The sequence below is a fragment of the Epinephelus lanceolatus genome, chromosome 5, assembly GCF_041903045.1.
Source record: "Epinephelus lanceolatus isolate andai-2023 chromosome 5, ASM4190304v1, whole genome shotgun sequence".
Classification (NCBI taxonomy): Eukaryota; Metazoa; Chordata; class Actinopteri; order Perciformes; family Serranidae; genus Epinephelus; species Epinephelus lanceolatus.
The window spans coordinates 48,928,456-48,949,535 of NC_135738.1; the positions used below are offsets into that span (position 1 = coordinate 48,928,456).

The 21,080-nt window shown below is 43.4% G+C and overlaps 1 protein-coding gene across 2 annotated transcripts in view; it reads right to left on the bottom strand.

The window, feature by feature from the left end:
- The window catches only part of LOC117251295 (NT-3 growth factor receptor-like), a 666,479-nt gene that overhangs the window by 466,872 nt on the left and 178,527 nt on the right, over window positions 1-21,080 (bottom strand). For both annotated transcript variants that reach the window (XM_033617466.2, XM_078168297.1), the window contains exon 4: window positions 3,072-3,143. In XM_033617466.2, the coding sequence (XP_033473357.2) occupies window positions 3,072-3,143 (72 nt within the window). The remainder of the gene's footprint in view (window positions 1-3,071; window positions 3,144-21,080) is intronic.

Here is a 21,080-nt window from a genome sequence, read left to right on the forward strand (position 1 = left end):
CACAAACTGCAATTGTATCATTTCAAACGTTCATATCTCTCCACATATTATCCATCATTTCTTCCCTTTGCATGTAAATATGCCACTGGCTCACTGTCAAAACGATATCAAACTTCAGACCTTTGGATTGAAATCTCACTTGAGCCAATAAGAGCTTCCATGCCTGCCCCCATAGCCTGACAACAGGGCCTGTGTATAGATGCCTAATTTGTATGAATGAGTATTAATGAATTGTGTATAATATCGTTGTAATAGGAGACAAAAAAGTGGGAAGCCTTCAATATAAACTACGATCTAATTGAGACAGATGCTAAAGTTGATCTGAGTTGATTCATTTATGGCTGTATGTAATGTTAGCCCACGTATAAAGTTCTCAGCTCAACTTTACACAATATTAGTAATGTTACAAGTATAAGACTGACCATAGAACATTTTGTAGCCTAAAGAATTAGCTGTGTTTTGAAAAGTAATCAACATGAACTTCGCCATTATAGTCCTCTCTGTAAGCGTCCTGAGATCTGTATCACAACTACAACCTTTGGCAAACATCTATAAACCAGTTGATTAAAACTTTGTTTGATTTATTACATATTTTATGTATCTTTACATTGCAATGAAAAAAGAGTGGGCAACATAGGGCAGTCTGTTGATGCCTGTTCATAATGTAAATGTAAGTAAGTCATTAAACAACATGTTCCCGTCAACAGCCTTATGTTTCTATCATATGTCATTATTAATCCGATATCAAGTGGATCTGAGAGCTGTTAATGATTTCATACAGCCTGTAAGTTACACATACAGTCTGAAGTGTTTGCATGAAATGTGGAGCTCGCTGTGGTAGCGTGTGACCAACTTGTGAAACTATCATCAATCGTGTTTTACATCAAAGGCTACAGACTTTTATCTCTCTCATCAGAACAATATTCTACACAATTCATTAATATTCATTCATACTAATTTTTCATGGCTGTGAACTCTCATTTTATGGCGATTTGGATGCACAGGTATTCCCAGGTGTAGGAAACACAAATTATCAGAGGCAGGGAATAAGATAAGATAAGAGATATGATAAACTTTATTGTCCCGCAAGGGAAATTCGTCTTGGGCAGAAAAGTGCAAACAGCTGCAATATTCACATACATACATACATACAATCAACACAGACAAGTTGCCAACATAGTGCGCTGACTGTGTTACAGTTGCAGACTACGGTTGCAAGAGTAGTGCAACCGTTTCCCTTGTTTGTAGGGTTACAAACAAGGGAACTACAGGTATTGCACTGGCCTATCTCAAAGTGCAAGTGAGTGCATATAAAACAGATAAATACAGGGGTCAAATAAAAACACCAGTAAACCAATTAAAATTATATTAAATCAGTAACCCACTCACAATAACCAGACCATTTAGGCATAAATAGCCCTCCGTATAATATGGCTCAACCAGGGGGGCATTGCAGGTCCAGCAGGTGAGCAGGCAACCACCTATTAGCAAAACTAAGGAGAATTAAGTAATAAGCAATAGTATTAGTATTGAATTTGACGGGCAGGGGATCAGCAGCCATAAGCCTCCCCCTGCCCACGTTATATGTTCCATGTTCCATACAGAATTACCAGAATTCGGGGGGGGGTTGTTTGTTTGTTTGTTTGTTTGTTTAATAATAGAATGGAAGTGGGAATAAAGGACAATTTGAACCAGTTGCTCCTGCACCTGCTGGCTCTGTAGCGCCTCCCTGATGGCAACAGCTCATACTCCTGAAAGAGAGCATGAGAAGGGTCACTGAGGATTTTATTTGCTCCCTTGACAACTGCTCCCTCATATGTTGCCTGGAGGGACTGGAAATGATCATGTTTCCCCACTATCTTCATAGCTGTAGTCACCATTCTCTGAAGTCTGGCCTTACACTGGACTGTGAGGGAGCCGAACCACGCTGCCCTGCCGTATCTTATGATGCTTGTTAACACAGCGTTATAGAATGTTAGCATGATCTCGGTTCGGACCCCAAACAGCCGCAGCCTTCTGAGAAAGTGTAGCCTCTGAGCTAATCTGTTACAGAGGAAATCCACATGACCACTCTAGCATAGGTTATTAGACACCATCAGGCCCAGGTATTTATACAAGGACACCTGTTCAATAACGCAGTTATCAATAATTACCGGGTCATGAGCTGCAATTTAACGTAAATATTGTATAGAATTATATCATATGACTACAATATATATAGCAACTTGCTCACATTTTGGATGCATTCAGGATTTGTTTTTGTGAAGCGTACTGAATGTCACAGGGAATCTTGCTCTCCTAGCTCTCGTCTTAACTTGACATCTCAGTGGCTCAAAATTACTTTGGAAGGTATCAGTGGAAACAATGGTTAATTAATATAGTGAGTGTCCAGCAAACCGTTTCCATCATAATGTTTTAAAACACAATGTCAAATGAATGTGATCAATCTGCAATAAAACTGCTTATTTCCTAGTTAGTTGACAACAGGTTCTCAAAAGCTATGCCTACCACACATCTGTATTACCTGTTAATTCAGCCACCAGTTAATTTTGCACACCTGCCAGGATTGTTGAGATCGTAACTTGATGATGTACTTGTTTTTCCTTCTGATGCTGTCGTGTCTTGATGACGTTTCATGTATTCCCTGCTGATAGATCAATAAATAAAGAAGTCGTTTTTATGAGACTAATTTTTCTGAGGCCATTTTTTCTGAAGCCGTTTCATCTAAGACCTTTTTTTTTAAAGACCTTTCTGTCTGAGGTTGTTTCATCTGAAGCCTGACAAAGGTTTTCCTGAGACCCGATGGAGGTTTTCCTGAGACCTGATGCTTTTTCATCTAAGGTCTGACACCAAACTCTGACACCTGAGAATGTCCTAAAATAGACACCCTAAGACAGGCTGCAGCATAAATAAAAACCCTTTAACAGTCAACCCTACAATATTGTTGCAATATTGAGGTATTTGGTCAAAGTATTATGATAATTTGATTTTCTGCATATTACCCAGCCTTAATTTGTGGGCAGTGTGGGCACAATGTGCCATCTATATCTAAAATACAAAGATGTACTTACAGTTCAAAGAGCTGCAGATGTTCAAAGATCTGCCAGGACAATGTGGTCAACATGGGGTTCTTGGACAGGTTTCTGAGAGAGGGAATCAGAGAGAGGCAAACTGGTAAGACGGATGTGAGACACAGTTTCAAAATGACAACAAGAGCTGTTTGGCTTACTTTGTGTCAGTGTGTTCATTATGTCAGTGGTAAATCTGGTAAGAATGGTGCAGCTCTCTAAAATAATTGCTTTGATTCCATCTGACTCAAACACTGTGCAGCACACCTCAAACACTTCTGTGTCCCACTTCCGTCTTGCACTCACGCATGTAAGCACAGTTTTTAGGGTACTGTATGCCAGCATTTCTATTGTGTGCTACTTTATACTTACTCTGCTCTACTAGTACTTCATTACATTTATAGCAGTTAGTTCAAGAGGTGTAATAATCCCTTAATCTGAAGCAATATATTGATTCAATCATCATTATCATCAATGATGAGTGAAAACATCGATCCATATGATCAACTTTAGGATATGCCTTTATTTTGAATTCTGTGTCACCATCAAACAGCAGCAGGCAGAAAATAGCAAGCAAGCAGCAAAGAGAAAGAGGATGAGGATACTGTTATTTCCTCTGGAATAAATCACCACTGTGGAAATCTTTTGGATTTTTGAGAATCAGAAAGAGCACATGCTGTATGTAAACAATGCTGTTACAAAGTAAAATACTGAGGAAACACAACATAATATTACCTGCCTGGTCAGGTATCTCACTCCGCTAACTTTTTACAGCAACATTAGCTAATCTGTTTCAAAAATGCTCAGCTGAAAAAAATGTGCATGCGGGCTGAAATTCAACTGTGCTGTTCTGTCCCGAGATTTAGTGACTTAAACCAATGGTGGGTAAGAAAAAGTATGAATAATACATGTAATTTTTTGAGATATGAGTAGAGGAAAACTCTGCTAGCCGCAAGGCTAATTTATGCAACGTAAACATGCCAAGGCTAATGATGGACTAGAAATTAAAACAACTGTTTTGTCCATGAATCTTGACAGTTATTTTTAAGCCTTTTCTATAACTAAATTTGTTTATTTATTCAATCAAATCGGAACAAACCACTAGTTAGGAAGAATAAATGCACCAAAAAAAATAGGGACCTCAGCTGTTTATTCTTTATTAGGGACCTCGGCCGAAGAACGAAGTCCCTATTGTTTTTGGTGCGTTTATTATTAGGGACTTCGGCTGAAGGATGAAGTCCCTATTGTTTTTGGTGTGTTTATTCTTTCTTTCTTTCTTTCTTTCTTTCTTTTTTTCTTTCTTTAGTCATTCTTTGAACCAGAATTTGACCCCCTAGACATGCTCAAAACCTCACCAAACCCCTAAACTGCCAGAATGGGCTCTCTAGCGCCAACTACGCACACTAAAATGGCTGCTGTGGCCCATAGGAATTTCGTAGAAAGATCAAACCAAAATTGGCTTGTTCATCTCATCAAGACCTACAAATGACTTCCTGACACCCCTGACCTAAACCCAACAGGAAGTGAGCTATTTGTCCTTTCAAAGTAAGATTTCGCCTCAAAAATGCTCTTTTTCAAAAAATATCTCCTCTTACACCATCACATCAGCTTCATACTCACACACATGACAGGTCAACCCCTGCTAAACAGATCTGCTGTATAACTTTGTCATTTCTCAAACGGTTTGGATTTTATGGGCTTCTAAAGGTGACGTGCAACAAAACGTCCTGACGATCTTCAAAAGCTGTCCCATAGGAAATGAATGAGAGCAGGGGGAGAAAGGGACCAATCTTTGGGCTTTTTCTAGCCTTTACAGCGTCTCCATACTTTGTGCTACAGACTCCATTCCAACTCTCAAATGTTGCCACAGGTCTCATCTATTCACTCATGTTTTCATCTTTTTCATATCTTTTATCGTTTTTAATCTCTCCCTCTGAAAGTACCATGAGCAAAAGTGGAGAAATTGTCAGTTTATAATGGGTTTGTATTGCACAGAATGCTGTGAGCTAGAGTGGAGAGGGGTCTAAAAATCGTCTAAAACTTTGTCTTTAACTGGCTGCCAAGGCCACAATTTTCACTGTACATACACAATTTATACAAAAAAACATAGGAAAATTTGTCCTGGTGGCACTGGTGTCACCATGGATCACTCACACTTAAACATTTGGGTCAGTGACCTCCCAAGCAAAGGAAGCGGCGATATTTTTCTCATTCACTCCCATGTAAACTGAGAGGAGAAATTTCTGGAAAAAAGGTGAGGGGCAACACATCTTTAACTTGCAACACAGATCGCATTTTTGACTCCACACACATAAAAACTATATGTCTGCGCTCGGGATGAGTGTATCTCTCTGCTGGTATGATGTTATGGCCACTGGCCTGTGTTGTTTTTCTTTGTGTCCCCTTCCCTTTTCTTTTCTCCAGGTCCCACCCCTCCCTCATTACTAGTGGTTGAGCACACTTGAAGCCACTTGTGATGGGGGAACCATAAAAGCAAAAGGACTGGCTGCGTCCGCGGTCAGTCAGTGGACCGTGACAGCAGAGCTGTGTGTGGCGTGTGTTGTAAGGTAGAAGCATTTTCGCGTTGAACGACCGGTGGGTACTCCTTTGGTGTGGAAGGGAGGGTGTTGTTTTGCAGTTGCCGTTTTGTTGGCCCAAACTTACGTTATTTTGCTTGTGTGTTATAGGTGGTCCAGCTACTCATTTGGAGCAGCTCACTTTACGTTTGCATTATATTCTGTTTTTGTAAATAAATCATTGTTAAATTAATGTTGACCTGCTCTCCTCTCTCCTTCTTCCAAAAATACACACATTTATATGTTACTCCCCTCATCCCCGGGCTCAAACGGGGACGTAGCATATTTGGGGGCTCGTCCGGGATCATTTTTGGAAGAAGGTAACCGGGAAGTGGTTGTTGTTTGGGCCGTAGTGTTGTGTATTGTCTCTGTAGCTGTCGTGGTAAGTGTGGTGTCGGAGTGTCCAGCCTTTGTAAAGTGTACGGCAGCTTCCTCAGCTAGTTAGATGAGTGTTCAGCTGAGTTGTCCAACCTTTCCGTCGGACACTCATTTATCATTTTGCCTTTTTTATTTTCGGAGTAATTCTGGGCGGGGATAAACTTCTCTGTCGGGGGTAGGCATTTCAGGGCTTCGGTTGCTGAAGTTCAGCCTTTAAAGTTGCCTGGCATGCTCCAGAAGATAGGTAGGTAAAGTTTTTGCTAGGTAGGTACTGGGGAAGTTTGTTGTTTAAAGGCTTGGCTCTGTATTTTAACTGTGTGGCATCTGGCATTGGGTTTACTGTGTTCCTGGTAGACGTGAGTGAGTGCTTTAATGTTAGGTAAGTAGTGTGCAGCTAGGCTAGTGGTTAGCCGTAGCATTAGCTGTAGCTATATAGCAGTTTAACTTCGTGGTTCGTGGTTTGAGTTGTTGTGCTGTTTATTGTGGTGAGTATGGCAGTTTGTTGTAAACCCTACACTTGGTCAGCTCGACAGGTGTAGAAAGAGCAATCTATGTGAGATCGCTGAACATTATGGTGTGTCTGCTGTGAGTTCTCTGGTGAAGGCAGAGCTTAAAGCCGTGGTGTTAAATGGCTTAATTGATAAAGGGGTCCTGAGCTTACCATCGTCACCAAAGTCTCCTAGTGTGGAGGACGGGGCAGCGGTTGATCGCTCTGAATCTCTGGTGAGGGAGGAAGCTGAGCATCAGCCTGTCAGTACCACGCCTGCTGTGCGGGGTGGTGAAGCAGAGGAAAAGCCGCTTACGCTGCCGCAGTTCATGACTTACTCTGCAGAGTCATCTCCTGGCTCTAGGGTAGATGCCAGGTTAAAGGTCCGCCTAGCTCGTCTTTAGATGGAGAAAGAGGAATGGGAACGTGAGCATGAGTTCCAATTTCGGAGGGAGTTGGAGCTCAAAAAGCTGGAGGCAGAGACAGCCATCAAATTGCGTCAGCTGGAGATTCAGGCAGGCTCAGTTTGTGCTGCAACGGGCACACAGTCAAAGTCAGGGTCATCTGCCCCCGAAGCATATCGGCAGCCTTTCCGTGACCTCAGAAAAATGTCAGATCAGACATTTGCTGACTTTGCCAGAGAGAAAGGCGTCTTATTTGACAGATGGTGTGCAGCATGCAGGGCTGAAGATCGGTCCTCACTACGTGAATTGATGTTGTTGGAGGAGATTAAAAACTGCTTGTCTGAGCGCATTGTCGTTTATTTAAATGAACAGAAGGTAAGCAATCTGCAACAGGCCGCTGCTTTAGCAGATGAATTTGCGCTCACCCATAAGGTCATGTTTAGGTGCGATTTCCCTGCCCGTAGTTTAAAAACTGATGAAATCCCTGTCACACGTGCTCCTCTTGTGCCCTCTCCTGGTAAGAATGAAAAGCTGTGTTTTTTCTGTTGCAAGCCTGGTCATCTTGTTGCCGAATGTATAGCCTTTAAGAAAAAGCAGCAGGGGACGGGTGTAAACCAGCCTAAGGGTGTGGGTTTGATTAAAGGGGCAAAAAGCAAAATCATTTCACCATTAGGTTTGCTGCTGTGCACTGCCTGTAGACCAAAACAAAGTGTGTCATGAGCCACACCTCCCTCAACCTCTGCTCTCCACCCCCCACCTCACTCGCCTCGCCTGTGCAGCCGAGCACCGCAGCATCTCCACGGACTATTACATCCAGACGGTCCCGGTGTTTCTTCCGCATGCTCCACTTCACTCAGCTTCACTCAGCTGCCCGATATACCCGCTGCTTCTTCCCACATTAACCTGAATAACAAACCAGGGCTCGGTCCTCCGGTTGGATCCAAATGGAGAGCCAGGGCTAACGTTAGCTGGGAAGCTAGCGGAGGCTAACTGGCTGTGCTGGCAGCTGAGTGAAGTGGAGCCTGAGAAGGAAGCACCGGTTAGCCCCGGTTTCACTACAGGTAGATTCACTCGCCACAGGGGTGAAGAAATAAAACCTAAACAGCCAACTTAGTTTGGCTTAGTTAAGCAGTTAGCAATGTCTTTCACTCACTCTCGCTCTCCTCTCTCCTTCTTCCAAAAATACCCGGTAAACATTTTATATGTTACTCCCCTCATCCCCTGGGCTCAAACTGGAATGTAACATATGATTAGATTGATGATTGAACCCATGGTTTCGGAATAGGAAGGACTAGTTCGAGAAATTTTAAACCCATTTTAAAGCTGCAAGCTGTGATCGGGCCCTCGCTCTCCCGCGCCACCGCGAAGGGCCAGCAGCACGCATCACCGAAGCAATTATGTGAAAACTCAGAGTGAGTTAACCCTGACGTGGTGTGATGCTGCATCTTCCTACTCCAAAAAAAACCCTAGGAGGATTTTTTGAAAAGGGGGCGCTATAGAGGAATTTGCCCCCCCCCCCCCATGGGCGATGCCCCTATCAGATGTAAGAGCTCACCATTCTTAACCTGTGTATCAATTTTCATGAGGATATGAGGTCGCTGAAGCCATCAAAAAGCCAAACGTATTTGATGGCGAGGGCGGCGCCATAGTAACTAATCACTAATAACTAATATAATTAATAACTTTTGATCAGCGTGGTCTCAGGGTGATCTGTACCAAATCTGAAGTTGATTGGACAAAATCTGTAGGAGGAGTTCGTCAAAATACAATAAATGAAAAAGTTTAAATCAAAATAGCTGACTTCCTGTTTGGAGTAGACCATTGGTGGCAGAGACTTTTTTGTGCGTCTGGATGACGTACACATATGTACCAATTTTCATCTTCCTACTCCAAAAAAACACCTATGGGGAGGGGTTTTTGAAAATTTCAAGGGGGCGCTATCAGAGCTTGCCATTCTTGACCTATGTATCAATTTTCATGAGAATATGAGATCGCTGAAGCCATCAAAAAGTCAAACGTATTTGCTGGCGAGGGATCGATAGTCGCCACGCCGCCACATGGACACCATTAGATGTGGCTTCACAGCGTTCATAAGGTAGCTTCACCAACTTGTTCTGCATGCATCAGAAGTGGAATGAAGTTAATGTGGTCAAGTTTGTGTCATCAGTACATGTTAAAGTAAAAACTGGTCACTTCCTGTTACCACCGGGGGGCGCTTTGAGTAAGGTGGGATATTAATATATCTGGCCGTTCAGGACGGAGCCATTCCCATGTCCAGCAAGTTTGAAGCTGCTGAGATCAAGTATGTTGGCGTGAGGGTCGTTCCAAATTCGATGGCGAGAAAACGAAAAATCGACAAAGTTTGTCACGCCCTAGCGGTCACGCCCCTTCACATAGAGTAAAGCTTTTAATAACTTTTGATCAGCATGTTCTCAGGATGATCTGTAGCCAATTTGAAGCCAATCGGACAAAATTCCTAGGAGGAGTTCGTTCAAACATGTCAAAAATTCAAATCAAAATGGCCGACTTCCTGTTAGGTTTACGGCATGGGTCCAAGAGGATTTTTTGTGCATCTTGGCACGTTCTATGAGCCCACCAATTTTCATGCGTGTAGGTGACACCCACAGGCGGGGCTCCAAGCACAAAATTTTCTAGGGGGCACTATGTCGCCATTTGGCCCCGTCCACATACGACACTGCCGAAATATCAAATTTTTCGCCAGACCAAACACGTGTGCCAAATTTGGTGCATTTTTTAATTTGGGAAAGAGGCCAAATTGGGGATTATATTCTAGTAAGAATAATAATAATAATAAATAATAATAATAATAATAATAATAATAATAATAATAATAATAAACAGCGTGATTACAATAGGGTCCTCTCGGACGACTTTGTCGTCGCTCGGGCCCTAACAATTAAAGCTGCAAGCAGCTGTGATCGGGCCCTCACTCCCCCATGCAACCGTGGGGGCCAGAGGCACACAGGGGCTGTGGTGTGAAGAGAGAAGGGAGAAAAAACCTGGCAGGAGCGAAAAAACGCAATGTTTCATTCATCCACCAGGTGGCGCTACGAGCATTACCAGATGTGGCCAGGTGCGTTCAGGGGTGGACCTTCATCACACGTGAAATTTCGAGCAAATCGGACAATGCATGAAGGATTTATACCAAGTTGATATTCAATGGCGAAGGATGAAAAGTCGCCTCCGCCGCCGCAGCAGCCTGCAACATGACAGGACACGTGTGGCCACAAAATCTAGCTGGTCAGGAGCTTGAGATTGGTGTTTGTCAGTGTAAAAGATGGCATTTCCTGTTTCCACAAGGTGGCAGCATGAGCAAGATTGCCTGCGAGCATATGGAGGTGTGAGGGCGGGGCTCTTATCATGTACAGAAATTTTGAAACAGTTTGGATGAATTATGTGGGAGAGAGAGCTGCTTGAATATGCATGGCGATGGATCAAAAATGGCAGCGCCATAGCAGCCACGCCCTTTGACCTACAGACATGCAGAGCACAACTTTTGATCAGCATGGTCTCTGGATGATCTGTAAAAAATCTGAAGTCGATTGGATGAAATTCCTAGGACTAGTTTGTGAAAATACAACATGTGGAAATCATGCCAAAATGACAAGTCAAAATCAAAATGGCCGACCTCCTGTTTGGAGAAGACCATTGGTGCCAGAGACTTTTATATGTGTCTGGAAATCATACACGTGTACCAATTTTCATGTTCCAACTCCAAAAAAAAACCCTATGGGGAGGGGTTTTTGAAAATTTCAAGGGGGCGCTATAGAGGCATTTTGTCCCCCCATGGGTGACGTCCCTATCAGATGCAAGACCTCGCCATTCTTTATCTGTGTGTCAGTTCTCATGAGGATATGAGGATGGTAAAGCCATCAAAAAGCCAAACGTATTTGGTGGCGAGGGAGGCGCCATAGCGGCCAGGCCCCTTGACACAGAGAAAAGCTTTTAATAACTTTTAATCAGCATGGTCTCTGGATGATCTGTAAAAAATTTGAAGTCGATTGGATGAAATTCCTAGGACTAGTTCGTTAAAATACAACATGTGGAAATCACGCCAAAATGACAAGTCAAAATCAAAATGGCTGACTTCCTGTTTGCAGTAGATCATTGGTGCCAGAGACTTTTATGTGCGTCTGGACAACATACACATGTGTACCCATTTTCATGTTCCACCTCCAAAAAAAACCCTATGGGGAGGGGTTTTTGAAAATTTGAAGGGGGCGCTATAGAGTCATTTTGTCCCCCCCATGGGCGACGCCCCTATCAGATGCAAGAGCTCGCCTTTCTTGACCTGTGTGTCAATTTTCATGAGGATATGAGGTCGCTGAAGACAAAAAAAGCGTATTTGGTGGCGAGGGAGGCGCCATAGCCAAGGGAAAAAATCCCATTTCATAGTTGGGGGGGACAATAAACAGTAAAATTTTAGAGAATAATAACAGGGGGGAACAAGGAGAAAAAGTTGTAGCCTGTCTTTTATACAGCATCATTTACCGCAGTTTGACACTTTAATCTTTTCTCTATCTCTCCAACAGGCAGGCATAAGACCTTCCTTAGCACTGGCTGAGTCCACCTGCACATGTCCAGATTTAAAACAAAATGATTGAAATCAAATTAACATGTACACAACGACAACAGTCAGGTGCGCCGTGCTGTCCAAGGTGCTGAGTGTGTCTGGAGCAGAGCAGGTCTCCCCGTGCGCAGTAGTGTGAATATTTATGCTATTAAGTAAACAGAGAAAACACGTCTCTCATTGTTTAATAACAGCAAAACAATAAGGCTTTATTCATCAAAGACCGAAACTTGATCTCTCTCCTTCTCTCCCTCTTTTTCATCTGGCTCAGGTGTGTGGAATGGAGCCTTCGTCTCTGGATGATCTGTAAAAAATCTGAAGTCGATTGGATGAAATCCCTAGGACTAGTTCGTTAAAATACAACATGTGGAAATCACGCCAAAATGACATGAAAATCAAAATGGCTGACTTCCTGTTTGGAGTAGACCATTGGTGCCAGAGACTTTTATGTGCGTCTGGACAACATACACACGTGTACCAATTTTCATGTTCCAACTCCAAAAAAAACCCTATGGGGAGGTGTTTTTGAAAATTTGAAGGGGGCGCTATAGAGTCATTTTGTCCCCCCCATGGGTGACGCCCCTATCAGATGCAAGAGCTCGCCTTTCTTGACCTGTGTGTCAATTTTCATGAGGATATGAGGTCGCTGAAGACATCAAAAAGCGTATTTGGTGGTGAGGGATCAATAGTCGCCATGCCGCCACATGGACACCATTAGCCGTAGCTTCACAGCGTTCATAAGGTACCTTCACCAACTTTTGGTTGGGTTTTTGAAAATTTGTAGGGGGCGCTATTTCGGCATTTCGTGTCGACCATGTGCAACCGCCCAAATATATCGAATTTCGGATGAGGCCAGACGAATGCGGAAAGTTAGAAGCATTTTGAAATTTGGGAAAGGGGCGAAAATGGGGCACAAAATGTCACAAGAATAATAATAATAATAATAAACAGCGCGATTTCAATAGGGTCCTCTGCGGACAACTTTGTCGTCGCTCGGGCCCTAATAATAATAAACAGCGCGATTACAATACGGTCCTCGGACGACTTCGACGTCGCTCGGGCCCTAATAATTAAAGCTGCAAGCAGCTGTGATCAGGCCCTCGCTCTCCCGCACCACCGCGGGGGCCAGCAGCACGCATCACTGAAGCGGTTATGTGAAAACTCAGAGTAATGACGTGGTGTGACGTTTCATCTTCCTACTCCAAGAAAACACCTATGGGGAGGGGTTTTTGAAAATTTCAAGGGGGCACTATAGAGGCATTTTGTCCCCCCCATAGATGACGCCCCTATCAGATGTAAGAGCTCGCCATTCTTGACCTGTGTATCAGTTTCGTGAGGATATGAGGTTGCTGAAGCCATCAAAAGCCAAACGTATTTGGCAGCGAGGACGGTGCCATAGCCACCACACCCCTTGACATAGAGAAAAGCTTTTAATAACAGTTGATCAGCATGGTGGTGTAAATGTGGGGCTTACTGGCCACTTTATTAGGTACACCTGTGCAATCTAATACATTCCAATAAAACAGCTCTGCCACACATTCTACGTTTACAAAGCTTTTACATTTTCATCTTTTGTCAGAAAGGTGATTATTCTACTTTATTGTTGAGGTCATAGTGGGTGGTGTAAAAGTGTTCCTAATATTTTGTCCCCCTCAATTAGACAAAATTAGGAGACCACCCCAGTACACCACCACCATTCACTATGACCTCAATAATAAACAAAGTAGAATCATCACTTTCTAGACGATGTCAACAATAACCGAAAATGTCTAAGCTTCGGAGAAAAAATCATGGTATAGTCGTTCTACTGGATTGCATTCGATAACAGGTGTACACAAAGTGGCCAGTGACTGTATATTACATACATACAGTATTTCCTCAAATAGTAGCCGGGGCTACTTTTGACAAAAAAAATAGTTTGGGGCCAGGCTACAAATAGGGGCAGGCTACTATTTGAAGGAGGCTTTTAATAAAAGAAAAAAAAAACACAGCCAAATTTGAAAATACAAATACTGTATTTTTTTTCAAATTTTAACAGCAGAGATATTAATGTAAACTTGTCTTTACAGTAAAAATGTATATTTTCTATATAGTATTACAAATAAAGTACTGTAGTATTTACAGTAACAAACTTTACTTTAACAGTAAAAATAGTTTTTGGTGTTTTTGTAAATCATCACTATTTACTATTTACTACAGCACAGTGTACTGGTTGTCCTGCCTTGAAACAGTGAATCATCTCATCCTCTGTCCCATCTGCAGCCACTGTGATGCCACACACCTTACATGACAACATGCCACAAATTAATTTTAAAACTAGGCTACATTCATAATTGTGACTTTTTATCTCACAATTTTTATTAGGAATGGCAATTTTTTTTCCATTACTGGAGAAAATGGGCTTCCATAGATAAAAAGATGGTTACGGTAAAAATATCAGTGCCAGAGGCAGTCCTGGCTAGTTTTACGCCCTGGGCGAACCATCCCTTGGCGCCCCCTGCCCCACCCCCCACGGTACGATACCAGTGAAAGTATCACAGTGTTCTGAGTCGTATCATCTTTTGTCATTTATAAAAAGATAAATCACTTTTCTATAATACATTATTTCAATGGAATAAATTACTCTGACTTATTCATACTTCAAAAACAGCATCAATACGTGATTAACATAGGGGGGATCAAAATAAAATAAAAAAATAAAATAAAAATCAACCAGCCACCCTCCTCCCCTGACAAGTAAAGAACAGTCCCTCCATAAGTAAAGAACAGTCCCTAAAGTGTGGTGAGGTTTGTGGGCCATTACCTAGGGTGACCATATTTTGATTTCCAAAAAAGAGGACACTCAGCCAGCCATGACATAGCCTACTTAAATGATACTCGCAGTTTACTCAAATTTTAATATATTTAAAATTGATATGTATGGATAGAAAATTCAGTTATATTACAAAATAATATCTCTCAAAGACAGAAATTCAGATAGGCCTCTATAGGGGACACATACACACACTAGAGTGTGGTGATCCAAGCCCGACGGTACCCGATGGGTCGGGCCGGGTTTGGTCAAAAATGTAGAGCTACATTTTTGACCAAACCCGGCCCGACCCGTTACAGCTATATAAATTGTCTTCGGGCTCAGGTCGGATTCGGTCAGCTTTCAGTAAAAATGTAGTGTAAAAATAAATAAAATCCTATTGTCTGTCCTGTTTATTGCTTGGGCACTGTTATTTACGTGACAGCACCTGAACATAACACACACAGACACACATTGGCTGTTTGTTTCTACCTCTCCCCACGCTGGAAGTCTCGGACCTCCAGCCGCCCGCCTCCGCCTTGATTAAATGCTGAAAATAAAATAAAAGAGTGAGACAGGTTTTTCCTATTTTATCTTATTTTTTTTTTATGTGTCCCTCTCCTCTCGCCGGAAGCGTCGGACCTTCCGCCTCCCGCTCCCGTCTCAAACACGGAGGTCTCACTCTCCGATGAGCGCCCACGGCACACACCCGGCCTGTTCATATGGGCCCTAGGCGTTTTTGGGGTATTTTTACTGCCTTAACTTTTAAGCTCATATCACAGTCATTAAGGCTACATACACATGTTATATCTTATTTTTTTCAGGACCGTCTGGGCTAACCAGATTTGCCATCATTTTATGTTCTACTATTTGCCTGTATTTTATATTAATTTTTATATCAATGAAAAAAAAATTATGTGTGACTAAATTCTTACATTTTTACATGTATCTCACCATAGCAAGTTGGAAAATGACATATTCTGGCATATATGAAGAGGGGAGACTCTCTGGAATCTGGCAATATAAGAACCATGATGGTGGGACATTCTGTTCTGTTCTGTTCTTTATTTATACAGCCCTTTACAACAACCCTTTCGGTGAACCAAAGTGCTTTACAATAGGTGCAAAAAACAATTAAAAATAAATAGAGGCAATAACAACAATAAAAACAATAAAAGCAATGAAAATAATAAAAGCAATAGGAGCAATAAAATACAATAAAATAAAGTAAAACAGAGTAAAAGTAAAAGAGTCACCACACTACTGGGTATTAAAAGCCATCCTAAATAAATATGTCTTCAGTCTAGATTTGAAAAGGCCCAGGTCAGAAATGAGGCGCATTTCAACAGGGAGCTTATTCCAAAGCCTGGGAGCAGCGATGGAAAAGGCTTGATCACCCCAGTGTTTGTATTTTGACCTGGGCACTTCCAGCAAAAGTTGGTTTGACGATCTTAGCGCTCTACCAGGTTCCCGAACAGTTAAAAGCTCAGTTAAGTACACTGGGGCGAGACCATGAAGAGCTTTAAAAACAAACAGTAAAATTTTAAAATCAATCCTATACTGGACGGGAAGCCAGTGAGGGGATTTAAGAACAGGAGTGATGTGCTCTCGTCTGTTAGTGCTGGTTAAAAGACGGGCCGCAGCATTTTGCACCAGCTGGAGGCGACCAAGAGAAACCTGGGAGACACCAACATAGAGAGCATTACAGTAATCTAGTCTAGAGCTTATAAGAGCATGGATGGCCATTTCGAGGTTGCGGCGACTTAAAAACATTTTAACTTTGGCCAGGAGACGAAGCTGGAAAAAACTAGTTCGGACAACACTGTTTATTTGTTTGTCGAATTTAAGGTCTGAGTCAAGAAACACTCCCAGATTTCTGACATTTTGACTGAGTGTTGGAAACAAGGTTCCAAAGCCAGTCGTCCCTGTGTCCCCAAACATGATGCACTCTGTTTTATCATCATTAAGGTGAAGAAAATTCTGGGCCAACCACTGCTTAATTTCAGCCACACAGGAAAACAAAGAACTCTGCGCACTTTGACTGTTTGGCTTCACTGGCAGATAAATTTGCAGATCATCTGCATAACAGTGAAAGGAGAGGTTGTTCCTGGCTATAATTGACCCAAGAGGCAACATATACAAAGAAAAAAGAATAGGGCCAAGAATAGACCCCTGTGGGACCCCACAGGAGAGAGGAGCACTTGACGAGGACAAGTCACCAACCATAACAGAGAAGGTTCTGCCGGATAAGTATGATTCAAACCACTTCAGTGCTGTACCGCGAATGCCAACATAATCACACAGGCGTGACAGGAGGACTGAGTGGTCCACCGTGTCAAAGGCAGCTGAGAGGTCAAGTAACACTAACACAACCGGAGATTTGGTATCCACTGCCCGTGCAATATCGTTATGTACTTTTAACAGCGCAGACTCAGTGCTGTGACGAGACCTAAACCCAGACTGGAACTTCTCAAGGACTGAGTTGTTTTCCAGAAATGACTGTAATTGATTAAAAACAACTTTTTCTAAAACCTTGGAAAGAAAGGGCAAATGGGAAACAGGTCTAAAATTTGACATCACTGAGGGGTCAAGATTAGGCTTTTTAAGAAGGGGCCTGACCACAGCATGTTTAAAGGAGGCTGGGACAGTTCCTAGTCCAAGACAACTGTTAATAAGAAAAAGTAGACTAGGCCCCACAGTGTTAAAAACCATTTTCAGCACCTTGGGAGGGACAATATCCACTGGGCAATTTGTAGGCTTTAAGGATTTAACAATGTTACTTAGAAAGGAGAGAGAAACCATGTCAAACTGGTTGAACACAGCAGAGTGAGTAGGAGCAACAAGCAAGTCCTTATTAAGATTCAAGTTACAACATTTACTGATGTCTTGTCTGACAGACTCCACTTTGTCAACAAAATAGCAAAGAAACTTCTCACAAGTGGCGATTGAGACATCAGTCAGAGCAGAGGTGCATGGGTTCACAGCAGCATTGATTGTGTTAAATAAAACCCTGGGACAATGATTGCTGCTAGAAATAACGTTATAGAGGTACTGAGATTTTGCTTCACGTACAGCCTTCTGATAATCAGCAAGGGAAACCCTTAGCATTTCCAGAGACACTTGCAATTTGTCCTTTTTCCATCTGCGTTCTGCCTGCCTGCAGCGTTGCCTAACGGCGCGGGTGGTGTCATTCAACCAGGGATCTGTTCTTGGCTTGGCAGATTTTTGCCTAAAAGGTGCGACCAAATCCAGGATCCCAGTGCAGGTGGAGTGGAAGAAGGAGAGAAAGTCGTCGGGACATGGAGGGGAAACCAAGCCATCCCAGGCAAACAGCTGTGAGTCCTTGAAAGCAGCGGTAAATTCATCGGCTGTGGAGGGAGTGATAATTCGCCGTTGCCAAGATGGAGCAAGAGGTTTGCTCCTTGATTGGGGGGCTATCAGTTCAAAAATAACAGGGAAATGGTCTGAGATTGCAGTCTCATAAATTTCTTTGAGGGAGACTGAGAGCCCAAGGGAAATTACAAGGTCTAATATGTGCCCAAGCTGGTGTGTTTTTTTATCCACTGACTGAGTTAGATTAAAACTTGCCAAAAGACTTTTGAAGTCAGTGGCAAACTGGTCAGACAGACAACACACATGAACATTAAAATCCCCACAAATTAGAAGTTTATCATATTTTGGTAGAAAGTCTGCCAAAAACTCAGAAAACTCCTGAAAAAAGTCTATTATATTTTGGAGGGCGATAGACAACAGCGCACAACACGGGACTTGCAGACTCCATCACAAACAGTTGCAGTTCAAAAGAGGAGTATGCATCTGCAGGAAGACGCCAGCATTTAAAACTGTCCTTGAACACAACAGCAAGCCCCCCTCCTCGCCCCGACGCTCGCGGGGAGCTGAAGAAAGAACAGCTGGGTGGGAGGAGCTCAGAGAAGACGCTGTTGTCACCTGGTTTCAACCAGGTTTCAGTCAAAAGGAGGAAATCCAGAGAATGTGATATAAAAAAGCCATTTAAGATGAAAGTCTTATTTACGACGGACCTGGTATTGATCAGAGCCATGCGAACCAAACTCTGATCCGTTTGTTGGGAGGCACGCTGGACCGGGCGGAGATTGTCCGGGATGCAGCCCCGTCTGCGGATCCTCACGGGCCGGCGGCAAGGAAGTGAGTACCCGGCCTCCGGTACTGCCGGCTGCAGCCACCGGTAAGAGTATTCCGTGGAGCCTCGGATGATGAAGCTGGCGAACTCCCCAGAGACCCCAAACGGCGGACGACGAGTGCTGTGCGTGGAGGACGAAGCCAGGTGAGCTCTCAGCCGGCATTTTGCTCCACCTCTCTTTCCGCGTCTCCTTCGACGGCTATTGCGTAGCGACCAAGCCGGGAGACGCCATAGATATGAGGGTATGGACGCCAGAACAGGCGGCGGTGGCGTAGGATGTCCATTAAAGCCATGGATCGGTTGGTTTTCCACAGAATCCCGGATTTTTAAAAGATTCAGGCGATCATACACCAACAGAGATGACACTTTATGAAAACACAGCGACAGGAACAGGACAAAACACAGCAGAGGTAGCAGAGACAGACGGCCAGCCACACACAACGGCGCCATCTTTCTTTCACTTTCATTCTGTCACTTCACAGCTGTCCAAAACATGTGGTTTGTGCCAGGTGGAAAATGATTGCCAGTAATTTTTCATTATTGCAAGAAATTCCATTGATTCATTCACAAGTCAGAAATGTGTTTTATCTGAAAGAAACATGCAATATTTACATTTAAGATAATAGAAAAATAGTCAGCCAAGTGCAATGATGTCCTCCAAGATAATATTTGCCACTTTGGACTCTAGTTTCGCAGACCGGGCACAGCGGAGGCACAGCGCACCTACGCTTCGCCAACTGGGTGTGGCCAGGCGGATTCTGTAAGTTTGGCACACCGTGCGCCCTGGCGCAGCTACTCCTCTATCCCACCTCCATCCCTCCTACCGGCGCAAGTCGGAAAGAGGGAGGAGAGAAGGTGTGGAGTGGGTTTTACACATATCACACCAATCAAATGAGCCCCTCTCCTCGCCCTTAAATGCGCCGCGCGAAGGTGTAATGAGAGTTTACTCAATTCGCCATGGCAGAAGAGAGCAGCAGTGTCAGACAGCCAAACTCCTCTCAGGAGGAAATTGATGTTTTGGTCCGGGAGGTCTGCTCGCAGTGTCCAAATATACGGAACTGAGAGCAGACCTCCACGGGCTGATGGTGCAAAGGTAGCCTGGGAGGAGGTCACCACAATTGTAAATCAGTGTTGCGTTTCTCTCGTGCGTGCGCTCTCTCTTTCTCTCTTGCAGTCTCACTCTGTTTCTTTTCTTTTGACTTTTCTAAGATGACAGATGCTAAATATATACTCCCTATCTGATGCTGTGGGTGTTTGTGGTTGGCTGAGAGGAATGTGAACTCATTAGTTTGCAGGCTGTGTTAATCAAATCAGGTTCGGTTTCCATTACGTGTGCCAAACGGTGCCAGTCCCCTTAGATCTGACATCAGATGTGACAGGATAGTCAATATAGAGATACATTTATGTGCTGATTGCAGAAAGTTGCATTGAATAGTGTTTTTTGGGTATTTATTGCATTGTTAATGTGCCTGATATTCTGGAAACCTGCCTGTGAGGTTTTGGTGACGTGTGTGCACTGTCCGCCGGTCAGCCAAACTTCGGCTTACACCGGCTGCGGTCCCCCTGCACTGACGGTAGACCTGGTTTCAGATGGCGAGCTTTTAGCGCACCTTCGGCGAAGGCTTTTGGCACGAAACTGTCACTGCGCCAAGCTGGATCTGTCGACACCTCCCCATGCTGCGCCGCCACACCCATCTCAGCGCACCTCAGTCTGCCAAACTACCAAACTGAGCGCACCTCGGGTTGCACTGCTCGAAACTAGCTCTGCGCGGGGTTCGCCACCCTGCGCCACCTGCGCTGCGCCGGGAAACTAGAGCCCTTTGTGTGCAGTAAACAAAGTTTGTTGTTGTTTTTCAGTTTCAGTTATACATTGAGGGGGCATTTTGGGCATTCAGGGGGAGACACATGTCCCCCTCAATGTATATGGTGACTATGGCCCTGTCATGTATGCATGATTAGGCTGCAGTTGTCTGGGTGCGCAAAGGTGAAGTGGCTGGTTTTGTCATACAAAGTTTGATGGAGTGTCAACTGGACAATATGGAGATATTTGCATCTTGAAAGCCGAACTACAAATGTGGATAGACAGGGAGAAACACAGGCAAGCCTAAGACGTGGTAAGATACGATATTCCTCACCATATGAAGTGACTGGTAACAAGATCTGGTTGTAAAAAAATTTGTCAGGTTTTTATTTTGTAGACAATTAATTTGTATTTATAGCATGATGGGATGACAGCACAATGATGTGTGGTATCATTGGAAAGCTCTGCTCCTGCGCTTTCATGTGATATGCATGGTATTTCTGTGCGATGCTGCATTTGCGAGTAATCCATCCAAGAGTAATGTGTGTGCAGAGCTGTATGAAAGCTCTGTTATACATAATTTTAGTGTAATTTTATCATTTTTTTCGTTGTGAAAACATTGGACTACCGACCAGTGCTTGGTCTTGTCGGAAAGCTGTGATTCCACTGTTTCACGTGATATGTGTGGCTTCTCACTATGACGCACTGTCGCGGAGAAAATCCACAGAGAAGAACAGGTGTGAATTTGGACGGACTATGTGTTGTTCGGGCCCATAGGGTTAAAGAGCCTGTAACCGTAACAACTGTGTGGCACAAACTCAGTGC